This window comes from Littorina saxatilis, linkage group LG11 (assembly GCF_037325665.1).
Source record: "Littorina saxatilis isolate snail1 linkage group LG11, US_GU_Lsax_2.0, whole genome shotgun sequence".
NCBI classification, from domain to species: Eukaryota; Metazoa; Mollusca; class Gastropoda; order Littorinimorpha; family Littorinidae; genus Littorina; species Littorina saxatilis.
The window spans coordinates 11844729-11865334 of record NC_090255.1 but is presented as its reverse complement, the minus strand read 5'-3'; the positions used below and the strand labels follow the sequence as shown (position 1 = coordinate 11865334).

Genomic DNA, 20606 nt, shown 5'->3' with positions numbered 1-20606 from the left:
CACGGTGTCTCTTACAACATCTCGTGCTACCAGATTTGATGTACACAAAGACTTTAGGTTGGAAATGGAATCCTCAAGTTTGACGTCATGGAAGATGTCATAACATTTTGAATTCAGCTCCTTGTGTTGAAGAGAATGATGTCATGAGTTTGACGTCATGAGTTTTGATTGTCTTCTTGACCTGGGTTTGACCTCCTTCTTTGTTATGACTTAGAAATTGGAAGCGCTTGTAACTGCCGTTTTCGATGTCGGATCAAAACGATTTATGTCTTAAAACCTTCCTGGGATCAATAACATTGCCTGTGCCAATTTGTGTTGTAGTCGAGTCAAAACTGTGAAAGTTTTAGGGGTTCTAACACACACACACACATCATTTGGTTGAAATCAACTCTAGTGTGGGACCAACCTAGCTTCGCTTGCTTCGCTCGCTTCGCTTGGATAAGTAAAAAGTGATTATTCATGCCAGGCCAGACACATAATGGTTGACTCTTTAATGCTGGCAAAGAAAGAGAGAAAAAACTAAAGAAAGCAGGAAAGAGGAAAAAACCAAAAACACAGGTATAATGAACAGGAACAAGGAACAGCAAATGATGAGATGGGGATAACCCACCGAAGTTCATTGTCCAACAAGCCGATACGTCAGGGCCCGTATGCTTATGGGGGAAGTTCGCGACAACTCCCGAAGTTTTGAGTGACATCGGAAGTACTTGCCTCACTTTCGTATGCATGGGCCGGAAAAAGGGTTTACCTCGAAGCAAAGCGAGGAAGTAACTCAGGGTATTTTGCGACTACTTCTAAAGTTTTGAGTGACATCGGAAGTACATCCTCACTTTCGCATGCATGGGACGAAAAAAGAGTTTACTTTGGAAGCTAACGAGGAAGTAAATGAGGGTAAATGTACTACAGCCAGACCCAGTAGTAAACACGCTACTTCCACAGTTTCTCAGTGCAAAAAAGCAGGGCTTTTCTTCAGTTTTTCATGTCAAACCGAGCTGACGCTCCCAAAGAGAGAAAATAGAGGGAAAAGTCGTATCTTCTGCATGCATTTCGTGCAAATTTCCCTGAATACAAACCTGAGTTGCCAGCTTTGACTTTTGTTTGTTCTGGGTCATTGGCCACCACTCTTTCATTCCCGCTTATACGAGGGGGTTACTGTGTTTCTATGAAAATGGGCGTCGTTGTGTGCATGTGTGAGCCTGTGTGTGTGTGTGTTTGTGTGTGTGTGTGTGTGTGTTTGTGTGCGTGCGTGCGTGTGTTTGTGTGCGTGTGCGTGTGTGTTTGTGTGTATGTGTGTGTGTGTGTGTTCGAGTGTTGAAGTGTAAGTTTCTGCTATTTTTTTTGTCATTGCTTTATCTGTGTGTGTGTGTGTGTGTGTGTGTGTGTGTGTGTGTGTGTGTGTGTGTGTGTGTGTGTGTGTGTGTGTGTATTTGTGCGAGTGCCTGTATGCCTGTGTGTGCGTGCGTGCGGGTATAATTGTGCGTCTGTTCCTTCATACGTTTGTTTGCGTGTTCGCGCGTGCCGTGTGTGTGTGTGTGTGTGTGTGTGTGTGTGTGTGTTTGTGTGTGTGTGTGTTTGTGTGTGTGTGTTTGTGTGTGTGTGTTTTCGATGTTATGTGTGTGTTCGACGGTGTGTGTGTGTTCGACGGTGTGTGTGTGTTCGACGGTGTGTGTGTGTTCGACGGTGTGTGTGTGTGTGTGTGTGTGTGTGTTCGACGGTCTGTGTGTGTGTGTGTGTGTGTGTGTGTGTGTACCCACTCCCCACACTATGATGAGCTGACTATATTTGCGCCTTGATATTTTATTCATGTTCTTACGTTTTATGCTGTTTATTGTGATTCACCACACCCGAGTTTATCGTAATTGAGATAATAAAGTGTTCTATGTCTATGTATTATGTCTAATACACATGCACACACGCACGTAGGCTACAAAAATCCAATCTTGACTTTGAACTTTATATAAACATACATCCTCTTCACAATTAACGAGGACAAACGTAATTTACAAACACCTAAGTACAACCATTTTTCTGTTTTAAAAATTCGGACACACATTTTCTCAAATAATATGAAATTTGCTGAACTTATCTTCTTTTCACTACACCTTATATCTTGATTCCCAAAAAATGGAGTTCTGCCTTTTTAAATTTACCAGTAACACAAACATTCGCTCTGACCAAACTATTTTTGTCCAGCAGTTTTACCGATACACAATCATTAAAAAAAACACTACAAAAGGAGTTTTAAGTTAACCGACTTCGCTACCACATAAACAACCTTTTTTTTATTGTCCCCAACATTCTGGTCAACGAAATCATTATTATAGACAGTCATTCTATTTAAGGACAATTATCACAGCTTTCGTTCAACCAGTTAAAAACAACAATTATAGTAAAAGCTACAGCGCGATCAACGTTTGCCCATTTACGAACTCGCGATGGGATTCGTTTCTTCTGGTCACCAAGCCTACCGTTTACAAACGCATGCGCACTAATTGGGATTCCCCCAATTTTCTCGACCTTGACCTCAGAACTCTCGAAGCCACTACTTCGGCGTTCAATTTAGCTCGTGCATACCGAGTAGCTGGCAACTTTGCTTTCGAAGTTCCCACTTCCAATGTCAAGGGCCTCTCGCTTGACATAATTATACGACGATATCGCATCTCAAGGGTCCTTACCCATCTTAAAGAAACCTCCAGCGCATACTACAATTGCAGGACATTCCGTTTTTAAAGGCAGCTCATTGGGAAATGATCTCAGACACAATATCGAAGACGTGAAATGCGTCAATCGAGCAACTGTCGTAACTTGGCTACAATGAGACGGTCTCCTACCTTGCACCATAGACACGGACTGTGACATTCTTGTTTAATTTAGGTGAAATGCTTAAAACAGAGTGACTCAAAAGCGACAGTTCGATCAGTTACTGACCGAAAAAAACGTGCTCGAGTCATTCGGCGAAGGTGGCGAGCTTTCAAACCAGCACGACTGAATAACTCAGAATGCCTTTTTTCATCATGCCTCTATTCTACACGAGTAACATAGTGCAGTGGTAACGGTTCCGGACTCTCGTTCATTCGCTCCGGGTTCAAGTTCCGCCGGGAGCTATATATTTTTTTTATTAATCTTTTCCTTTTTAAGCCTCCGCAATTGCATTCCGGCTGCAAAAGCCGGGTTTTGCCTCTGTGTTAATTTTATTCATTTGCAAAAGAAACCTTCCAATGCTTTGAAAAAATCATATCATGTCTTGACTTTCAACTGTACGCGCGTGTGTATATGTGTGTCACTACGGTGAGTATGTGTGTGTGTGTGTGTGTGTGTGTGTGTGTGTGTATGTGTGTGTGTGTGTGTGTGTGTGTGTGTGTGTGTGTGTGTGTGAGACGTGTCACTTGTGTCATCATAGTTTCAGTGTGTGTATGAGTGTAGATTGAGAGAGAATGAGAGAAAGTGAGAGAGAGTGAGTGTGTGGTTATTTGTTTGTGACTGTGTGCGTGCGTGTATGGGTGCGTGTGTGTGTGTATATGTGTGCGCGCGAGCGCGCGTGTGTGTGTGTGTGTGGTGTGTGTGTGTGTGTGTTTATGTGTGCCGTCAGTGTCACTTGTGTCATAGTGTCAGTATGTGCATGAGTGTACGTTTGTCTGTGTGTGCGTGTGTCGTAAGAGAGAGAGAGAGAGAGAGAGCGAGAGAGAGAGAGAGAGAGAGAGAGAGAGAGAGAGAGAGAGAGAGAGAGACTGAGAGAGAGAGAGAGAGAGAGAGAGAGAGAGAGAGAGAGAGAGAGAGAGAGAGAGAGAGAGAGAGAGAGAGACCGACACTTCTTTGGCAATTTTGGACCAGACAGCGTCTTTATGTTTAACAGTTAGACTGTTCTGAAATTTGGACAGAATAACCGTTCTTTCGTAAAACACTTCTGTCAAGAGTACAGCAATTTCACCATCTGAAAAAGGCGCAGAACGCCCCTCCGTGTCTACTTTCTTTTTGAGCGGCACACGTGCCTTGCCGCGTTGACTGCCATGTTGATAGAAATGTACGCATGCCGCGTTTTTGTTGGGATTCCCCCAATTTCCCCGACCTTGACCTTAATACTCTCGCTGTCACTACTTTGGCGTTCAAGTCAGTTCATGCATTGTGAACAGTGTTAGAAAGTTGACTTCGGGAGTTCCCACTTCGAAAAGAGGCCTCTACTTCCTGTGTTTCTTACTTCTAGTTCATGCATACGGGCCCAGGTGTTTGCTTCTCTGCCTGTTTCTCAAATTGTTTCAGCTTCAAAACGAGGGTAGTTTTAATTTGACCCGGACTTTAGTGCGAGGATAGAGCTAACCTCGACTCATGCATTGGGACATTTTTACAGTGGGCTGAATTAGCTCGAGGATAGAGTTTATCCCGGGCTAAAGTCTCTATTGTCGACACGTACATACCGGTCCAGAGAAATGATTAAAAACAATGAAACACAAAATGAAACAGCTTATTGGTATTGCACGACTGTGCTTAAAAACCAATACTTAAAGACAAACGACACCGACTTAACAAACCAAGGCTTCTCTTCGTGACCCTGTCTTCCAAAGTGACATCTCTGACGTCATAAGCAAAAGCAGACAGCATAAGTCGAGTCATAGCGTCACGTAAAACACGTCACTTCTTCTCTCATGACCTGACCAAGAATTTCGAGAAAGAAGTTTATCTCGGTGATTTCGTCACATGAGCAGACGAAATTTAATTGTAGGGTCACGGCCGGGTTGCAGTGCATGTTTTGATATCGTATGTCATTAAAACAAAGTGCAGCCTTGTCGATCATCTTTCTAGTGGCGGAAGCGGAGGAAGTGGAGTACATCGTCCATCGTAAATGTATTCATCCGCGGGTCTTACTTGTCGCGGAAGTCTAGGTCGACTGCAAAATACATTCATTTCGTTTCATTAAAATACAATTAAACTGTTATTATAGTTAGTTGAACTTTAATTTATTTCAGTTTACATTTCGATGTACCTGTTTTGTTCTACTCGATTTAAATTTTGTCTTATGTTATTTGTGACCCTCCCCCACGGAATGAGTCGCATGTCACCTTTGCATGATTTACATATTTGTACATTTTCCTAAAGAGTTTTTTATGCGTTATCCAATGGTGAAACCCGTTTTAGAAAAGAGCGAAAACTGTTTGAGTTATAAGCCTGTGACTAAGGTGACCCTCACACTGTTACCAGACACTCCCCGGACTTATATTAAGCCTAGCGCAGTGGAGGGTCACATTTGTTTATTTAGTCTAATCTTACTCTATTTTTGTTCAACACATTCCTGTTGTTTTTATTCCTAATTGTTTACTTACTAAATCCACTTACAGAGACAGAGAGACTAAAACGCTCTTCATTTTTAACCCAAACTACGAATTTTTGAAACGTAAATAACATATACGAATACTTACTGATAAGTCCTTTGAGAGTAGGGATAGGGGTCGTACATTGGCTGCTGATGCTTGTGCATACACCATGCCATCCTCCCGGTTTTGCAGCAGAAATACCACACACCCAGCAGAATTAACGCCAGAGTCAAAACCATGAGGAGACTGAAGACAGCTACAAAGCTCTCAATGTCCCAGACGCTCTTCTCTGTTGCAGTTGTGGGTATGGTGGTGGTAGGGGTCGTGGTGGTTGTTGTCGAAGTTGTGGTGGTGGTGGTAGTGGGGGTGGTGAGGTAGCTGATTTGAACCGTGGGGGTGGCGGAGCGGGGAGGTGTTCCTCCGTCCTTGCAGCGAACCTGGTTTGAGGTCAAAAACCCAACGGTTAGAGGTACAGGATGGTGCCATAAGTGATGCATATCGGAAGACGAAACTTTACAGCAGCACATTTGGATCGCCCCAAAGAAAAATCGACACAAAAAATAGCATACTTGCCTCGGATCTTTTGACTTTTGGTATTTAGTTGTGTGCCCTTTTTGGTCTTTATAACTGACTCCATAATTATTTAGAATCTCAGAAACGGAAAGACATATACCAACGATCCAATTAGGCCGTTTTCTAGACTAATCCTCCCCCAGCCGACACCCAACTGGCTATCCTCTCAAACGAGCTGATTCAGGCATGGGAGAACGTGACATCGGCTATACCTTGCATGACCCTCGTGAAGGCTCGGACAGAGTGTTCAGGGGTCTCAACCCGTGTTTCCGAGGCTGTTTAATTATTGACGACAGAGAACAGGTTGAACTAGCATGGGGAGAGGTCAAGAGAATAAGATGGGTGCAACAACAGCAGTGCTCCCTTTGAAGCCAATAACTCTCTTGTCGCAAAGGCAGTATGTTCAGGTCCGTTGTCATGTTGCAGCATGAGCCCTCGTATACCCGTGTTTGGAAGGTGTTAGTGCCAAGCTACGAATATTTTAGGCGATTAGTGGTGGCCATAACAGCCAGACGTGAGTGTATGCCTGTCCTCAAGAGTCACAGTGTCTAAATGCGCCGATATGGCGACAAAAGGTGCCACCATTTGTTTTTCAGTGCTTCTTGTCATTTAAACTTGGCATGAGGTTGGTCACCTGGTAACACCCATGCAGACGGTTGTTGTTTGGTTTCAGGGTAGAACTGATAAACACAGTTTTATTCACCACAGACGATGTTCCCTACTGAATTTGACTAGCCGTTGTTGATTTTGTTTAAGTATTTTCAGGCACCGCTCTGCCCTACCCCTCTTCGTTCCGCCACTGAGTCCATGTGGTACCCAACGGACACATCGCCTTGGGACCATTACATATGTGTGTAATATCTTTTCAAATGCAGAGCTTCCAATCAATGCCAAGGGCATCTTGCATCTCCTTGATTATGATTCGGGGATCTTGTCGTATTATCTGTTTCACATCGCTAATGTTTGCGAGGGTAACGGATGGACTGAGTAGACCAGGGCGAGTATCATTTTCTAGGCTCCATCTACCCGGTTTGAAATCGCTGTACCAGTTTTACACTACGGCTCCACAAAGAGCGATCATCCCAAAAGATTTCACCTAACTTTCATGCAAATCGGTCTATTTAATCCCTTAGTTGTAGTTATTGTAAGTCATGGCTCGGAAATCGCGAGTTTTGAACTCCAAGACACAATCTCATACAGTGCGCGGTCAGTATCTTCATGAGTTGATTCCATGCAAGCGAAATAACTCTGGAACTTCATTTTTGTGTGTGTCAAGCTTCACGATAGTCCACCTTTTGACGGTATGATTTTGTATTCAACACCATATTGCCAGGAGCCTGGATTCTAAATATTAATCGAATCAGTTAAAGGCACGGTCCTCCCCGTGTGAACGATTCGAGTCTCCATCTCAGGTCTGGCTTAGAATTGTATTACCATTCCTCCTCTTAGAAGCATACAACATTAACATCCAAACTGCTTCCTATGGGATTGTGTTGATGAATTCCTTTCAGAACGGACGCATGTTTGTTTGATTAAGGGTATTCAGCTGGTATTTCCTTGTTTTCACTACCTATTTTATTCATGCTTTTATTACTTAGTTAGTGGACGAATTTTTTGTAATGTATGTTTGATGGTGTATGCTTTTAATTAAGCGTTGTTGACTATGAATGTAGATGTAAATGCTTGTACAACTGTGTTTTCATTTTAGATGTGTCAAGCGCAAAGAGCATAATTGTAAAGTTATGATGTTGCGCTATATAAACGCTCATTTATTATTATTATTATATAGTTAAAATGTTGATTTTTGGTATGTGTCTAGTTGGGGATGGTCTTCTCCCATGCAAAACCGTGGGCAGATCTGAGATGGTGATCGAGCCACACTGTTTTCATGGGAAGGAAAGTGCCTTTAAATGCTCATGCTGTAATAATCGAAGTTTTCAGTTCTATGACATTTAAGTTGTATAAAGTCGGCGAAAAATTCTGCCTGAAAACTGTAGACCCTCGCACAAGTAGATGTCAGAGGAAAACAGTAAAACGTTGATCTAGAATTACATAATCATCTGACCCTTCATTGACCCCCCCCCCCCCCACTCCCCTCCCCTCCCCTCCCCTCTCCCCTCCCCTCTCCCCCCCCCCCCCCCCCCCCCCCGAAACAAATAGAAGAAAAAAGTTAACACTGTACATGTCCCTATAATCATCATTATTCCGCGTCACGAGTCCTCTTACAAATCTTACCTTCACAATGTAGCTTTTTCCATGCTCCGTTTCAGGTATAAGGTTAATATACTTGATCTCTCCGCTGCCAAAGACGGAAATGTAATTCTCTCCTTCTTTAGGAAGGCAGGAGACCATCTGTTGGAAGAGAATTCACAGTCAGTTAGTTTCACAATGAGCGCCTACAAACATGCAACACCTCCGCTATCTCCCACCTCATCCCCACACACCCTGAGATCCATGCCCCTAAATGCATGCAACTACCCACCACCACGCCTGCCTCCTTTCTGTTCATTGTTGTCTAATTGCAGATACAGATTTCTTAGTGTACTGTATCTACATTATATCAGAGCATTGTCAAAAGTTGGCCGCGCTCGTCACTGGCGTGAAAGCACAGCTATCTTTTAACACCTTCAATTGAGTATTCTCTTCTGAATGAAAACGATAGACATTTTTGGTCTGAAACATATGCAATCAGGGCAGGCATTCCACTGCTTTAGAACAACGTGATAAAAACTATTTTCATCAATTGTGTAAATCTCTTATCAATCAATACGCATAAGTCAATCTGGTTCAAGTTCTCACAACCCTTTATTTCTCGGATTTACTTCGATTAATTACCTCATAAGTGACAGCGTTGTTTGGTGACGTCAGATTGCCGTCACTGACGGAGAAGGATTTGAGGGTACCAGGCACAGTGCTTTGATTGCACTTAGTGTATGAATTTCTCACAACCCTTTATTTCTCACATTCTCACAACCCTTTAATTTCTCAGATTGTATTTCCATTACCTCATAAGTGACAGCATTGTTTGGTGACGTCAGATCGCCGTCACTGGCCGATAAGGAGATGAGAGTGCCAGGCACAGAGCTCTGATTCACAGTGGCCTGTGCCGCTCTTGTCAGCCCGAAGTCGCACGTGTTGTCGTTGGCGTCCTGAATGCTGACCTCAATCTTGGCCGTACTGTTGGCGCCATGATTGTCCATTGCGTGGATAGTGATCGTGGCCTTGGTGGGCATTTTGTCTACGTCGTAGTCCACGTCGAAGGTCAGCGTGTCGGCGGTGCGGTCGTAGCGGAAACGCTCGCTGCTGTTGCCTGGCAACAGCTTCAGTGTAGGGATGGCGTCCTGGTCTGGGTCGGTGACGGTCAGGCCAAGATGGCAGGTGCTCACACCTGACTGTTAATTCAAAAGTTCGTTCTTTATGGGCGCATTACGTCCTGTGAAACAGTTCCGCTCACAATCTCAGATCTAGTCTGGCTGTTACACTGGATAAGACCATCCCTCCATGTTGGCACGTGCCAACAACACACGCCCTGGCTGCTCACTGTGCTGAGTTAACATTTGTTATGAATTCATTTGTCAAAAAGTCACCGGTGGTTTTTACGAAAATCGTTAATTGAAAATTCTGGCTGTGCATAGAGCGCACCATGGCTGTTCATTTTTGGTATGTGTCCAAGTGGAGGGATGGTCTTGTCCCGTGCACAGGCCTGACTAGATCTGAAATGGTGAGCTGAACAGTTAACCTGAGAAGGAGTGTGCCTTCAATAAATTATACTATAAGAAGTTCAAGTAACCTGAAGCTCAAGTGTGGGGGTACAGCTTCTTCGTCCTTTGTCCAGTGCTGTCTGGCGAGCCAAAAGACGATCCCCGTCAGATGTAGATATATTTAGCTGTTCTTTTTCGGAAATGGAATCTAGAATCTAGCACGTACTAACGAGTTCAATAAGTGTCAGGGGTGAATACGCAGAAAAAAATAATAGTGAAAGAAATGTTAAAGGCACAGTAAGCCTCCCGTAAACCATCACAGATACTCTCAGGCTTTTACACACAGTACAAACACCCTTCCATTTGAACGCTCACCAAACGGGAACATCCTAGGTGCCCTACGTAAAGAGCGAGCAATTTTCAAAGAATTTATTTTGCGTGGTTTATCTTACCCCTGAGCCATCGTGAACCCGTGTGATCCAGTTTCCCTTTTTCACAATGCAGTCGTCAGTTTGTAATTTGAATGGGGCTCGCTGTGAGCTTATCTGCAATAGCACGTTATGTACCTCTGACTTTTCACGAAACAAACGAATGTGATTCATAAGAACTCTAGCGATGGCTTTTGACTGCATATAAACCGCCGTCTGCTACGAAAATCACGACCTTGCGTGACCCTACTTTCGGGCTTTTCAAACTTTCAAAACTTCGAATTGTACTGATCTTGTCTTGATGAAAAAAGAATTCTTTTATGATTTAAGAATGTTTGTGTAACAAGCTGAGAATTTATTATTTAGATTTTAAAAGTTAGGTCTAGCGCCAAAACGCACCACGGTGCGAATCATTCTGATAATCATCGCTCCACGACTATCGCCAGTTGAAGGGAAGTAACTCATTTTTGACCTGAGTTCAGGATGGGTCCGATTGAGATTATTTCTTTGAAAATTGCTCGCTCTTTACGTAGGGCACCTAGGATGTTCCCGTTCGGTGAGTGTTCAAATGGAAGGGTGTTTGTACTGTGTGTAAAAGCCTGACAGTATCTGTGATGGTTTACGGGAGGCTTACTGTCCGTGCGTGATTTCCGGTATCATAACAGCCGTCCAACATCAAAACGAGGCGCCATTGTTGTAGTAAACAAAGTTCACGAAAATAAATTCTTTGAAAATTTCTCACGCTCGACAGAAAGCAGCCAGGATGTTCCCGTTCGGTGATGAGCGTTCAAATGGAAGTATGCTTGTACTGTATGTAGACGCTCGGGGAGCTCTGTGATGGTTTACGGGAGGCTTACTGTGCCTTTAAAGCGCGCTGTACCGAAAATGTGTGGAAAAGTGATCTCTCCAAGCACTAATTACAATGTTTGTGTGCCATTGAGATAATACTTAAGTGTGTTGTTCTCAATTTAAAAACCAAAATCAAACCGTGTAACTTGTTTGGCAAAGTGGGGCAGTTTATCTGAACTATTTTGTCCATCTCAAGTGAAAGTGGGATTAAGACACTCGACACGAAACAAATGCAAACAAAGTTCGCACATTATCGAACACGTACTTTCTCAGAAAATGCTGGGTTTTTTCATCTTGCAAAGTCAAACTCAAGTGTTGTAAAAAATGTTGAAAATAAATCCCTTCTTAAGGTCTTTCAACAGTATGCCTTTGTTAGCCTTATGTTTGTGTGTTGATTGTTTGGTTGATTGATTATTTATTTGTTTGTTCGTTCGTTTGTTTGTTTACTTTTGTAAGTGATTTGTCTATACTCATATACCCATTTCTCAACTGATTCATTTGTGCGCATCAATCATATACTGTCGAACCTGTCTAAAACGACCATCCAAAGGGACCAAGAAAAAATGGCCTTTATAGACAGGTGGCGCGGTCGCTACTGAAAGTTTTATATCTGTAAACAAAACTCGTCAGTAATTACTTTATTTTGGGGAGGTGGTCATTACCGGGAGGTGGTCATTACCGGGAGGTGGTCATTACCGGGAGGTGGTCATTACCGGGAGGTGGTCATTACCGGGAGGTGGTCATTACCGGGAGGTGGTCATTACCGGGAGGTGGTCATTACCGGGAGGTGGTCGCTAGGGCAGGTTTGATTGTATTACATACTTTTGGCCACATATAACTCACCCTCGACTCTGACAAGGTGCAAAAATAGGTAGTGGCACTGAAGACAGGCGCCTCGTTTACGTTTATCACGTGCACAGTCAGAACGTCGCCCTCCGAGGACAGAAAGCCGTCAAAGACAGTACACGTGATGAGATACTTGTCTGTTTTCTCAAAGTCCAAGGGCGCCCAGAGTTTCAACTGTTGAGCTGAAAAGCACAAGGCGTCAGTCAATATGGATAAAATATTAATCGGGCGAAGTCGATTTGGCGAAGGCTACTTCACGAAGCTAGCTGCACGAAGTTTCATTTGCCACTGAATGTTTGGTCAACAGACTTCGCAAAGTCCTCGTGAAGACAACTTCGGGCTGGATTAAGGCATGCTTTAAGGGGTGGAGAGGGGACGAGTAGAGAGAAATGGGATGTCAACAAGTGTGGGAAGAGACGGAAGGAGTGTCCAGATGATTTTTTTCTCTCCATGTAAGTTCCTCTTTTGGGCAGGACATGCTACACATACATCGATTATTGTTTTTAATTGAGTATGGCTATTCACATTACAACTCCGATGATAACAGAAAATACAGGTTTTTATTCTACATAGGTGTGAGATACCACTCATGACATAACAATCACAGTTCATGTGAATGAGTATCAGTAGTCATGTAAAACTAGTGTGGCAGGGACCTGTTTTTCCACTGCGAATGATGCCAGAGTCACCGAGACAAACATCATTATTGAAAAAAAAATTACCCTTGATGTTTTTTTAGTGATTTTTTAGAACAAACACGTCACGCAATACTTTCCGAAGTGACGTTACTTTGCTTTGACGTAAAATATTGCACGAGGCATTGCAAGAGATCGAGGTTCCATTAGAAGGGTCTGACCTTTTTCACTTAAATTTTGGCGCATGCGCTGTGAAGTTTATTGTCAGATCTACCGGAACTAGGGGGCAAAAGGAAAAATCGACAACGAGGCTTGGTGCAAAGTAAAGTGCGGAGACGACGAGACAAACTGTTGTGTTTACAACTGCAAGTGCAACAGTGGAATCAATGAAGACAGAGAAATACGGTGGACAGAATTTGTCATTGTATGGCTTTCCGACCGATGGGTGCAATTGCGAAGGCGCAACAGCGAAGGACGCGATGGGTGCAAGCAATCCGACGACAGGGGTTTGTTGTGCCCAGAGATCTGTGCCATTGAAAAGTCTGCTCGCGTCACTTCGTGTCTGGCAATGGCACGGCTATCAACGATGCCAACTCCTTTGACTTCGTACCCACCCTTAATCTTGGATTTGAGAGAACATCAAGAACAAGTGACTCTAGCAGAAGGACAAGGTACTGGTCGGAGACGTGACTTTGTCCGCTCAGTGAAGACCGACGACAAGCAAGCGGTTTTGCTTCCACCCCCCAGTGTCAACGCTGAAAATATCATCGGATCTGGAAGAGACTCAGAGCCAAGTAAGCTTTGTTTGTTTTTATCAATTTATGATCTGCTGACTTCAAATTGTCTTCCTACATCAGTGTATAAGAAATTTAAAATGAATCGGCAGCCCAAAACGGATGCATAGGAAGGGTCACGAAACAATTGCAAGATTTTAGAAAACAAACAAACAAGATCTAGACATTGTCGACAAGCCGCGTGCATGCAATCAACCAGAGATCTGTTGCTACAGTATCTCTGAATCAACAGACTCTTGAATCGAGAAGATTAAGGAGGTTACTTGATACAGATAGTGATGCAGTTTTCAAGACATCGATAAAGCTCATGCTGAATCATTTTTTTTATTCCCAGAAATGTACCATTAATTGATGCAACAACAAAAATAGCACTAGATTTCTACAATTTTGATTTTGCATGGAACACTCCAAAATAATTTCCGGGGAGCATCTCCCGCACCCCTAAGTTTTTTTCAATTTCAGGAGTTATTTCCCTCAGGTATTTTCATGCTTAAATGCTGTGAGTGTGATGCATGTGTAATCTGATAACAAGATCATTGATGCTGATTATATTGCTAATGTATACATTTGATTTTGTATTTACAGAAGCAGCCATTCCTTTGCCCTCTGCATCTAGTGAGAGCTTAGGACCAGGGCCAGATCATGCCTTTGCAAAGAGGGACACGACTACATGTGAGGGTATTGTTATTGGAACACAGACTACCTCAAGTTGGCAGAGCTGCAGATGATAATTACATAACAGGCCTCTGTGATTAATCGTCTGACTGAAGATGTTTCTGGCTTGAAGAAAGACAACATGAAGGTGAAGGAGAACATACGCTCTTTTTCTGTTGATTCTCTACTGAAAAATGACACTGCAGTATGGTTTCACACATATGGTGATCTTTCGGTATGCATGTACCTACTTCGTAAAAAAAGGCAGGTCTACATTACTGGGTTGATGAACTGCCAAAGGCCACATCACTCCAAAGAGCAAGAAGCTTATTTTGTCATGTAATGGTTTATATAATTTACTCTGGTACTGTATAGAATAAAGGGCCCATTATCAATCAAATCTCTGGTCTGGTCTGAGTTTGTTTCATCAATGATTGTATGTGAGCTTACGAACATAACGATTCCCACTTTAAATAAATGCGATCAAGATAATTAGGTAGACAACATGTCAAGAGACGTTTATTCCTTATTTCTTGTTATAATTGAAGGATATTATTATGCAATATACTGCTTTGTTTTTTAAAATGGCTTCAAATTGTCTCCCTTGTACCGACACTTTAGTACACAATTTGTGCATTCACTTGAGTTATTTCTTAAAGAAAATTACCCCCCAAAATTATTCAAAACAGTCTTTGACATATCTACAGTTTCATTAAAAGAAAAACTGTATTTTATTTTAAGTGATAAATAAATATAGACAAATCTTGGGACTGTGCACAAACTGATCGGCTTGAACTCAAAAGTCGCAGCCAAGAATCTTCTGCAACTTTTGAGTTCAAGTCTGTCAGCTTGTGCACGGTCCCACAATCAGTTCAAAAAGAATTTTCCTTGATATAGCCTTGAGAAAAAAAAAGTAAGTAACAAATTTTGTACAAACAAATTTGTTCAAGGGAGACAATTGGAATCATGTTTTTTAAAATCGGTGAATTGCATTATAATTTCCTCCCAAAAATAACAAATAACTGTGAAATAAATTGGAAAAAAGTGCTAACATTATTACCTTGATCAGATCGATGTGTATGACAAGGAATTTCTATGTTTGCTGATTTGGTTGTCCGGTAATGACTTTCATGCACAGGGCTTCTAAATTCACTCGCTCAAACGCTCATGTCTGCACCAACATTCACACACGTCCATATTCATAAGGGATGGTGACAACACGCTCTTGAACAACAAACATGGCACAAAACGAATGAACATTTCAAACATTTCGCTATTGAATGAAATCATCAGTACATGGATATCAAATCATAAAACATCTCACAAAATACCTCCTTGCCATTCCGAAGTTGAAGAAGAATACAGTCCGGCATTACACACACTACACTTTCATCACTGAGAATCGCTGTTCACAACACATGTCCTCGGCTCTGATACGTTCTCCGAATAATACACACAAGTCATGGATGATGGTATAGTCCGTACGAAGCCGAAACACTTCTTACTATCCTCTGACACAAGTTCTTATCAGCTTCCACAATCTTCTGTCTTAACTGCAGGCATTTAAAAAATTAAACCTGAACTCATACACAGAGGTGACAGCACTACATACCCTCCCTCGCTGTAAACAAAGTACTGATTTTACCTGTCCATATTGAAACTACATACATTTTTCACTTGACAGAACAGTTAACTGTTGCTACCAACTTAATTAACTGGTATTGGAAAAAAATATCACACCTTGAAAACCCTAGTTCAGTATATCATAACTATATGCAGCCTTCAAACGGTTGGTACCGGTTGTTGAAGATCTCTTAGTCGCGCTTCCTTGCATCCGGACTTCTTGGTCAAAATTGAGGCCTTGAAGAGTCGTCCGGGGAAACTTGTCTTGTCTTGAAGCATACCTGAAAATGAAATTATTTTTTTTACTTGACACTAAAGCAAATCTTATGCTGGGTACAAATGCTAAAACAAGTTGCGCCAGTCTGTCAAACATGTATAACGATACTGAACGCAGTACATTTCACAAGGACAATGCTTAGCTGAAAACCAGCATCCACGTCGAATAAGGTAAATGGCAACCCAGCATAGCGCAGTAGCAAAACTGTCCCACAGGAAATCACGCTTCCCTGTGTTTAAAACAAATCTGTTTAACTTTCTAAGCTTGTAGCCCTGAAAGTCAAAAAATTATGCACTAGCCTCTGGCTAGTGATTCTGAAAACGTACCAGCCAGAGAGCAAATTTTACGAACCAAACCAACAATTTGATTCAGCATCTTCACTCGCATTTGGCGAGTAGATGAACACTTCTACTCACCAGATGCATGCTTCTACTAACTATGGCGAGTAAAATACTTGCCACTTTCACTGTTTCAGGGCTGGTTTGTTTTTAACCTTTAGAACATAATGTTGTAGTTTTCCAGAAATTGCTCTACACACAAACATACACCACCGCCCTGGTCTCTTGACTAAATGTAAAATGCATAGTTTGTTGATAATGCACTTTATAAATATCACTGTTTCTCTTTCCCCAGTCTTGTAGCTGTTGTAGTTAACAAGCTCTATATTTTAACTTTGAGACTTATGTTCTGAAAAAAATAGATCACACTCTGATGTAAACCTCTAGGTAATGCAACCCTATTAATTATTATACACACTTACTTAACAATTTGTATGTCATCGAGAGCAGCTGGTGCAGTTTTCATGGCAGCATGCCCCTTCCACATACATTTGTAGTGTGTACAAGTTTTGTCTGCTGGCACAGTGTCGATTCCTTCAGCCATGTAGTGTGAAGCAGCAAAAAGGGTGGCGGCCACATGGTTGCAAGACTGTCCTTTCTGGTAAAAACAACAACACACATTCAAATTCCGTTTGTGTCATCTTGATTTTCCTTAGCCTGCTAGTAATAACAATTAACTTTATCTTTCCTAGGAATTCCTACAGAGAGCTTGTAAGCGCATGCTGTTGATATCTATATAAAATATATACCGGCTCAGAATGGAATTTGATCTTACTGCAGTGATAACCTTCATTGACAAGAGGATTCACAAACACATGTGTACGTACACATTAAATAAAACTCCGCACTCAGGTACCTGGTATTCTATTGAACATGCCTAGCCAACATGGCATGGTCTCCTGGAGATACTGATTGAAATTACATTAACATGCTGCTCATAACTTTGTCAAAAATGACAGCTTTTGCATGCAGACGTTTTTAGTAGAGAATTATGAATCTCTGTGTGTGTTTGTCACTTTGTGTGCCATGCATTATATGACTGAGTATGAAAACTGATTGTGTAAGATACCAAGTAACGCAGCCATCAAGTTAATCCCACAAAACATACAAGGCCAACAACACTTACCCAGCAATACACTCGCAGTAGGCTCCAAGTGCCTGTCCGGTCAGCGTCCCCCCACAACAGCATACACTTCGTTGCGAGTCTGCTTCATTGACGTCAGCACACTCGCTCTGAGTCTGATCACCACAGTTGCTTACTAGCTGTTGTGCCATGCAGAAAGACATTTTATGCACACAGTATGTCTATCGTTTACCCCAAGGTTTTGCATTCTTTGCGCTGGATGCGTCGTATAACTTGTCGAACGTCGACGCAGTAGTATCAGTAAGAAAGTTGATCCAGAGATCTGTAGATCTGTGGTCGATCACCTCTGCTTCGCTTATGCAGGGGAAGTTCGCCAAGTCTTTCGTCCATATACCACCAATAGCCGTTTCAAACCATACCTTCATGCATGTCCTTGACTTTTAGTTCATGATTTTGAACAAGATAATCCGTTTTCTTGCAGAATTTCTCAAAGTAATCCTCTAGCAATAGTACTTCGAGCACCGACAGTGAAAGAGGTATTTCAGGCCAGGCACCTATTGCCCCTTATTTCCGGTTATCAGAGAGAGGCTGCCGTGCCCTAAAATCTGATTGGTCGAAACGCTGGGGGCAAAGGTTATACGAAAAAGGTCTATTTGTACGCGTCGACTCAGGGATAATTGAAGCTGAAGGCATGCAAGTACAGTATGTAGGATGAGCAGGATACTACATGGCTTGCTGTGTCGTACCAGATTTACACTCGTTGCTTTTTCAAATATTGATCGAAAAGCGAGCAAAAAGCGAGCATTTCAATCTATAAAAATAGGCAACGAGTTAGATTATTACCGAGTTTTAGGAATACACTAAATTGGTCCTGGTGGAAAAGATCTAAATTATTCTGGACGAGGTGTGTAACCTATTTATTCCATTCTTTCTGTTTTGTGTGTGACTTTTTTTTTTACATACTTTCTGATTTGTAGGTGAACTTGCTGCTCTCAGCCGCCGGTTCTACAACACAATAAGTTTCTAACACGGTGTTGTTAGGCTGAGGCGTGGTGTCCCGCAAGGTGAGGGTTGTGAGCAGTAGACCAACGATAGCATCTTCTTTTACCGAGATGCTGTGTGGTAGGTAGGTGATTTCGGGACGCGTGTTGATATCTTTTAAAAAAGGGAAAAAACAAAGAAAATGATTGAATAAGAAAATGACAGACGTATGCACACACGCACGCACATACGCACGAACATAGGAATGCACAAACACACATACACACACACAAACACACACACATACACAAAACACGTACGCACGCACACAGGCACATATATGCACACACACACACACACACACACACACACACACACACACACACACACACACACACACACACTTCTGCACCTGCACGCGGCAACACTTTTTTTAAATCTGTTTTCCTCAAAGAAACCTTCCGCAGTTACTTGGTCGCACAAAAAAAAAGAAATCAAATAAATGACTCACTTTTAAACTTGATAGTGACGGAAAAGTCGTTGACAGTATTTTTGCCATCCGTCACAGACACAGTGCAAACGATGGAGTCTGTGGGTATTTTGCGGGTATCCACAGCCGTGCGTATGATGCCGTCACCTGTCAAAACGGATGTATCAACCCCTTAAAGGCACAGTAAGCCTCCCGTAAACCATCACAGAGCTCCCCGAGCGTCTACATACAGTACAAGCATACTTCCATTTAAACGCTCACCGAACGGGAACATCCTGGCTGCTTTCTGTTGAGCGTGGGAAATTTTCAAAGAATTTATTTTCGTGGACTTGGCCCTTTACAACAATGGCGCCTCGTTTTGGTGCTGGACGGCTGTTATGAATATCCCGGAAATCACGCCCGGACAGTAAGCCTCCCGTAAACCATCACAGATACTGTCAGGCTTTTACACACAGTACAAACACCCTTCCATTTGAACGCTCACCAAACGGGAACATCCTAGGTGCCCTACGTAAAGAGCGAGCAATTTTTAAAGAATTAATTTTGCAGATTGTCTCGAACACTTTTTGGACCCATCCTGAACTCAGGTCAAAAATGAGTTACTTCCCTTAAACTGGCGATAGCCGTGGATCGATGATTATCAGAATGTTTTTGGACCGTGGTGCGTTTTTGCGCTTGACCTAACTTTTAAAATCTAAATGATAAATTGACAGCTTGTTACACAAACATTCTTTAATCATAAAATAATTCTTTTTTCATCAAGACAAGATCAGTGCAATTCGAAGTTGTGAAAGTTTGAAAAAAGAAAAGCCCGGAAGCAGGGTCACGCAAGAGTCGTAGCAGACGACGGTTTATGCGGCATCGCATTCAAATGACTAACTGACGACTACATTGTGAAAAAGGGAAACTGGATCACACGGGTTCATGATGGCTCAGGGGTAAGATAAACCACGCAAAAATAAATTCTTTGAAAATTGTTCGCTCTTTACGGAGGGCACCTAGGATGTTCTCAATCGGTGAGTGTTTAAATGAAAGGGTGTTTGTACTGTGTGTAAAAGCCTGACCGTATCTGTGATGGTTTACCGGAGGCTTACTGTGCCTTTAATTGCCTGTTCAGAAATTAATCATTAGACTAAAACTAAGAAAGTGGTCTTCAGGGGAGGCAATCCCATTTGCGCACTTCAGAGGGCAATATACAGCGGGATGTTCCCCTTTTCAGAGTATTGATTTTCTTATCATCGCTAAAACGTACCTCATAGGTATTGTGACGGTCAATCATTTATACCAATCCTAAAAAATGTCGTATTTGACGCTGCTACTATTGCTGTTACTTACACATATAGTACACTAGCTGCTACTGCTCCTGATGCTACTACAACTGCTTTTAAAACTGCTGCCACTACTGCTGCTACTGCTGATGCAGCTGTTGGTGCTACTACTGCTGCTACTACAACTAGCTACTACTAATGCAACTACTATTACTGCAACTACTACTACTACTACTACTACTATTTCCATCACCACCACCACCAACACTGCTAGTACTACTTCTGCGAAACAAAAGTTACCACTGTCACTGATCAAACTATTCTTAGAAATATCCGCATTCGTCACTTCTGTTACTACTTCTTCTACGACTCCAACAACAACAACAACAACAACAACAACAACAACGTCGACGACTACTACTACTACTTCTTCTACTACAACTACCACTACTACTACAAGTACTAGCAACAACAACAACAGCAAATACTGCTACCACTACTAGCTACTACTACTACTACTAAAACAACAACAACAACAGCAAATAATACTACCACTACTACTTCTACTACTGCTATCAATTCTACTGTTGCTGCTGCCGCTAAACGAAAGTGTCCACCATTCACACAATGTTTGTTAAATATCCGCATTCAGAACTCCTATTACATACGACTTCTGCTGCTGCTTTCCCTACAGTAGCAAACAGGGCAGTAGGGGTAAACACTACTACAATTAACGTCAAGTCTGAAGAAAGGAAAGAG

At 42.3% G+C, this 20606-nt stretch overlaps 1 protein-coding gene and 2 long non-coding RNA genes across 4 annotated transcripts in view; 1 reads left to right on the top strand and 2 right to left on the bottom strand.

The window, feature by feature from the left end:
- Positions 1–3742: 3742 nt before the first annotated feature.
- Positions 3743–20606, bottom strand: part of LOC138979757 (cadherin-99C-like) — a 40624-nt gene continuing 23760 nt past the window's right edge. Inside the window, exons 6-12 of one of the 2 annotated variants that reach the window (XM_070352495.1) lie at positions 18601–18726; positions 18072–18263; positions 11701–11885; positions 8885–9271; positions 8115–8231; positions 5412–5743; positions 3743–4882 (exon numbers count right to left, since the gene is read on the bottom strand). In XM_070352495.1, the coding sequence (XP_070208596.1) occupies positions 4786–4882; positions 5412–5743; positions 8115–8231; positions 8885–9271; positions 11701–11885; positions 18072–18263; positions 18601–18726 (1436 nt within the window). In that variant the 3' untranslated portion in view covers positions 3743–4785. The remainder of the gene's footprint in view (positions 4883–5411; positions 5744–8114; positions 8232–8884; positions 9272–11700; positions 11886–18071; positions 18264–18600; positions 18727–20606) is intronic. The other variant, XM_070352496.1, reaches the window with a different exon arrangement.
- LOC138979765 (uncharacterized) lies at positions 12564–14190 on the top strand. The gene is made up of 2 exons (XR_011460122.1): positions 12564–13132; positions 13718–14190. It is a non-coding gene; the product is annotated as an uncharacterized lncRNA (long non-coding RNA).
- On the bottom strand, positions 15042–17761 carry LOC138979763 (uncharacterized). Its single transcript, XR_011460121.1, has 3 exons — positions 17151–17761; positions 16447–16622; positions 15042–15690 (listed from the first exon to the last, which is right to left on the bottom strand). It is a non-coding gene; the product is annotated as an uncharacterized lncRNA (long non-coding RNA).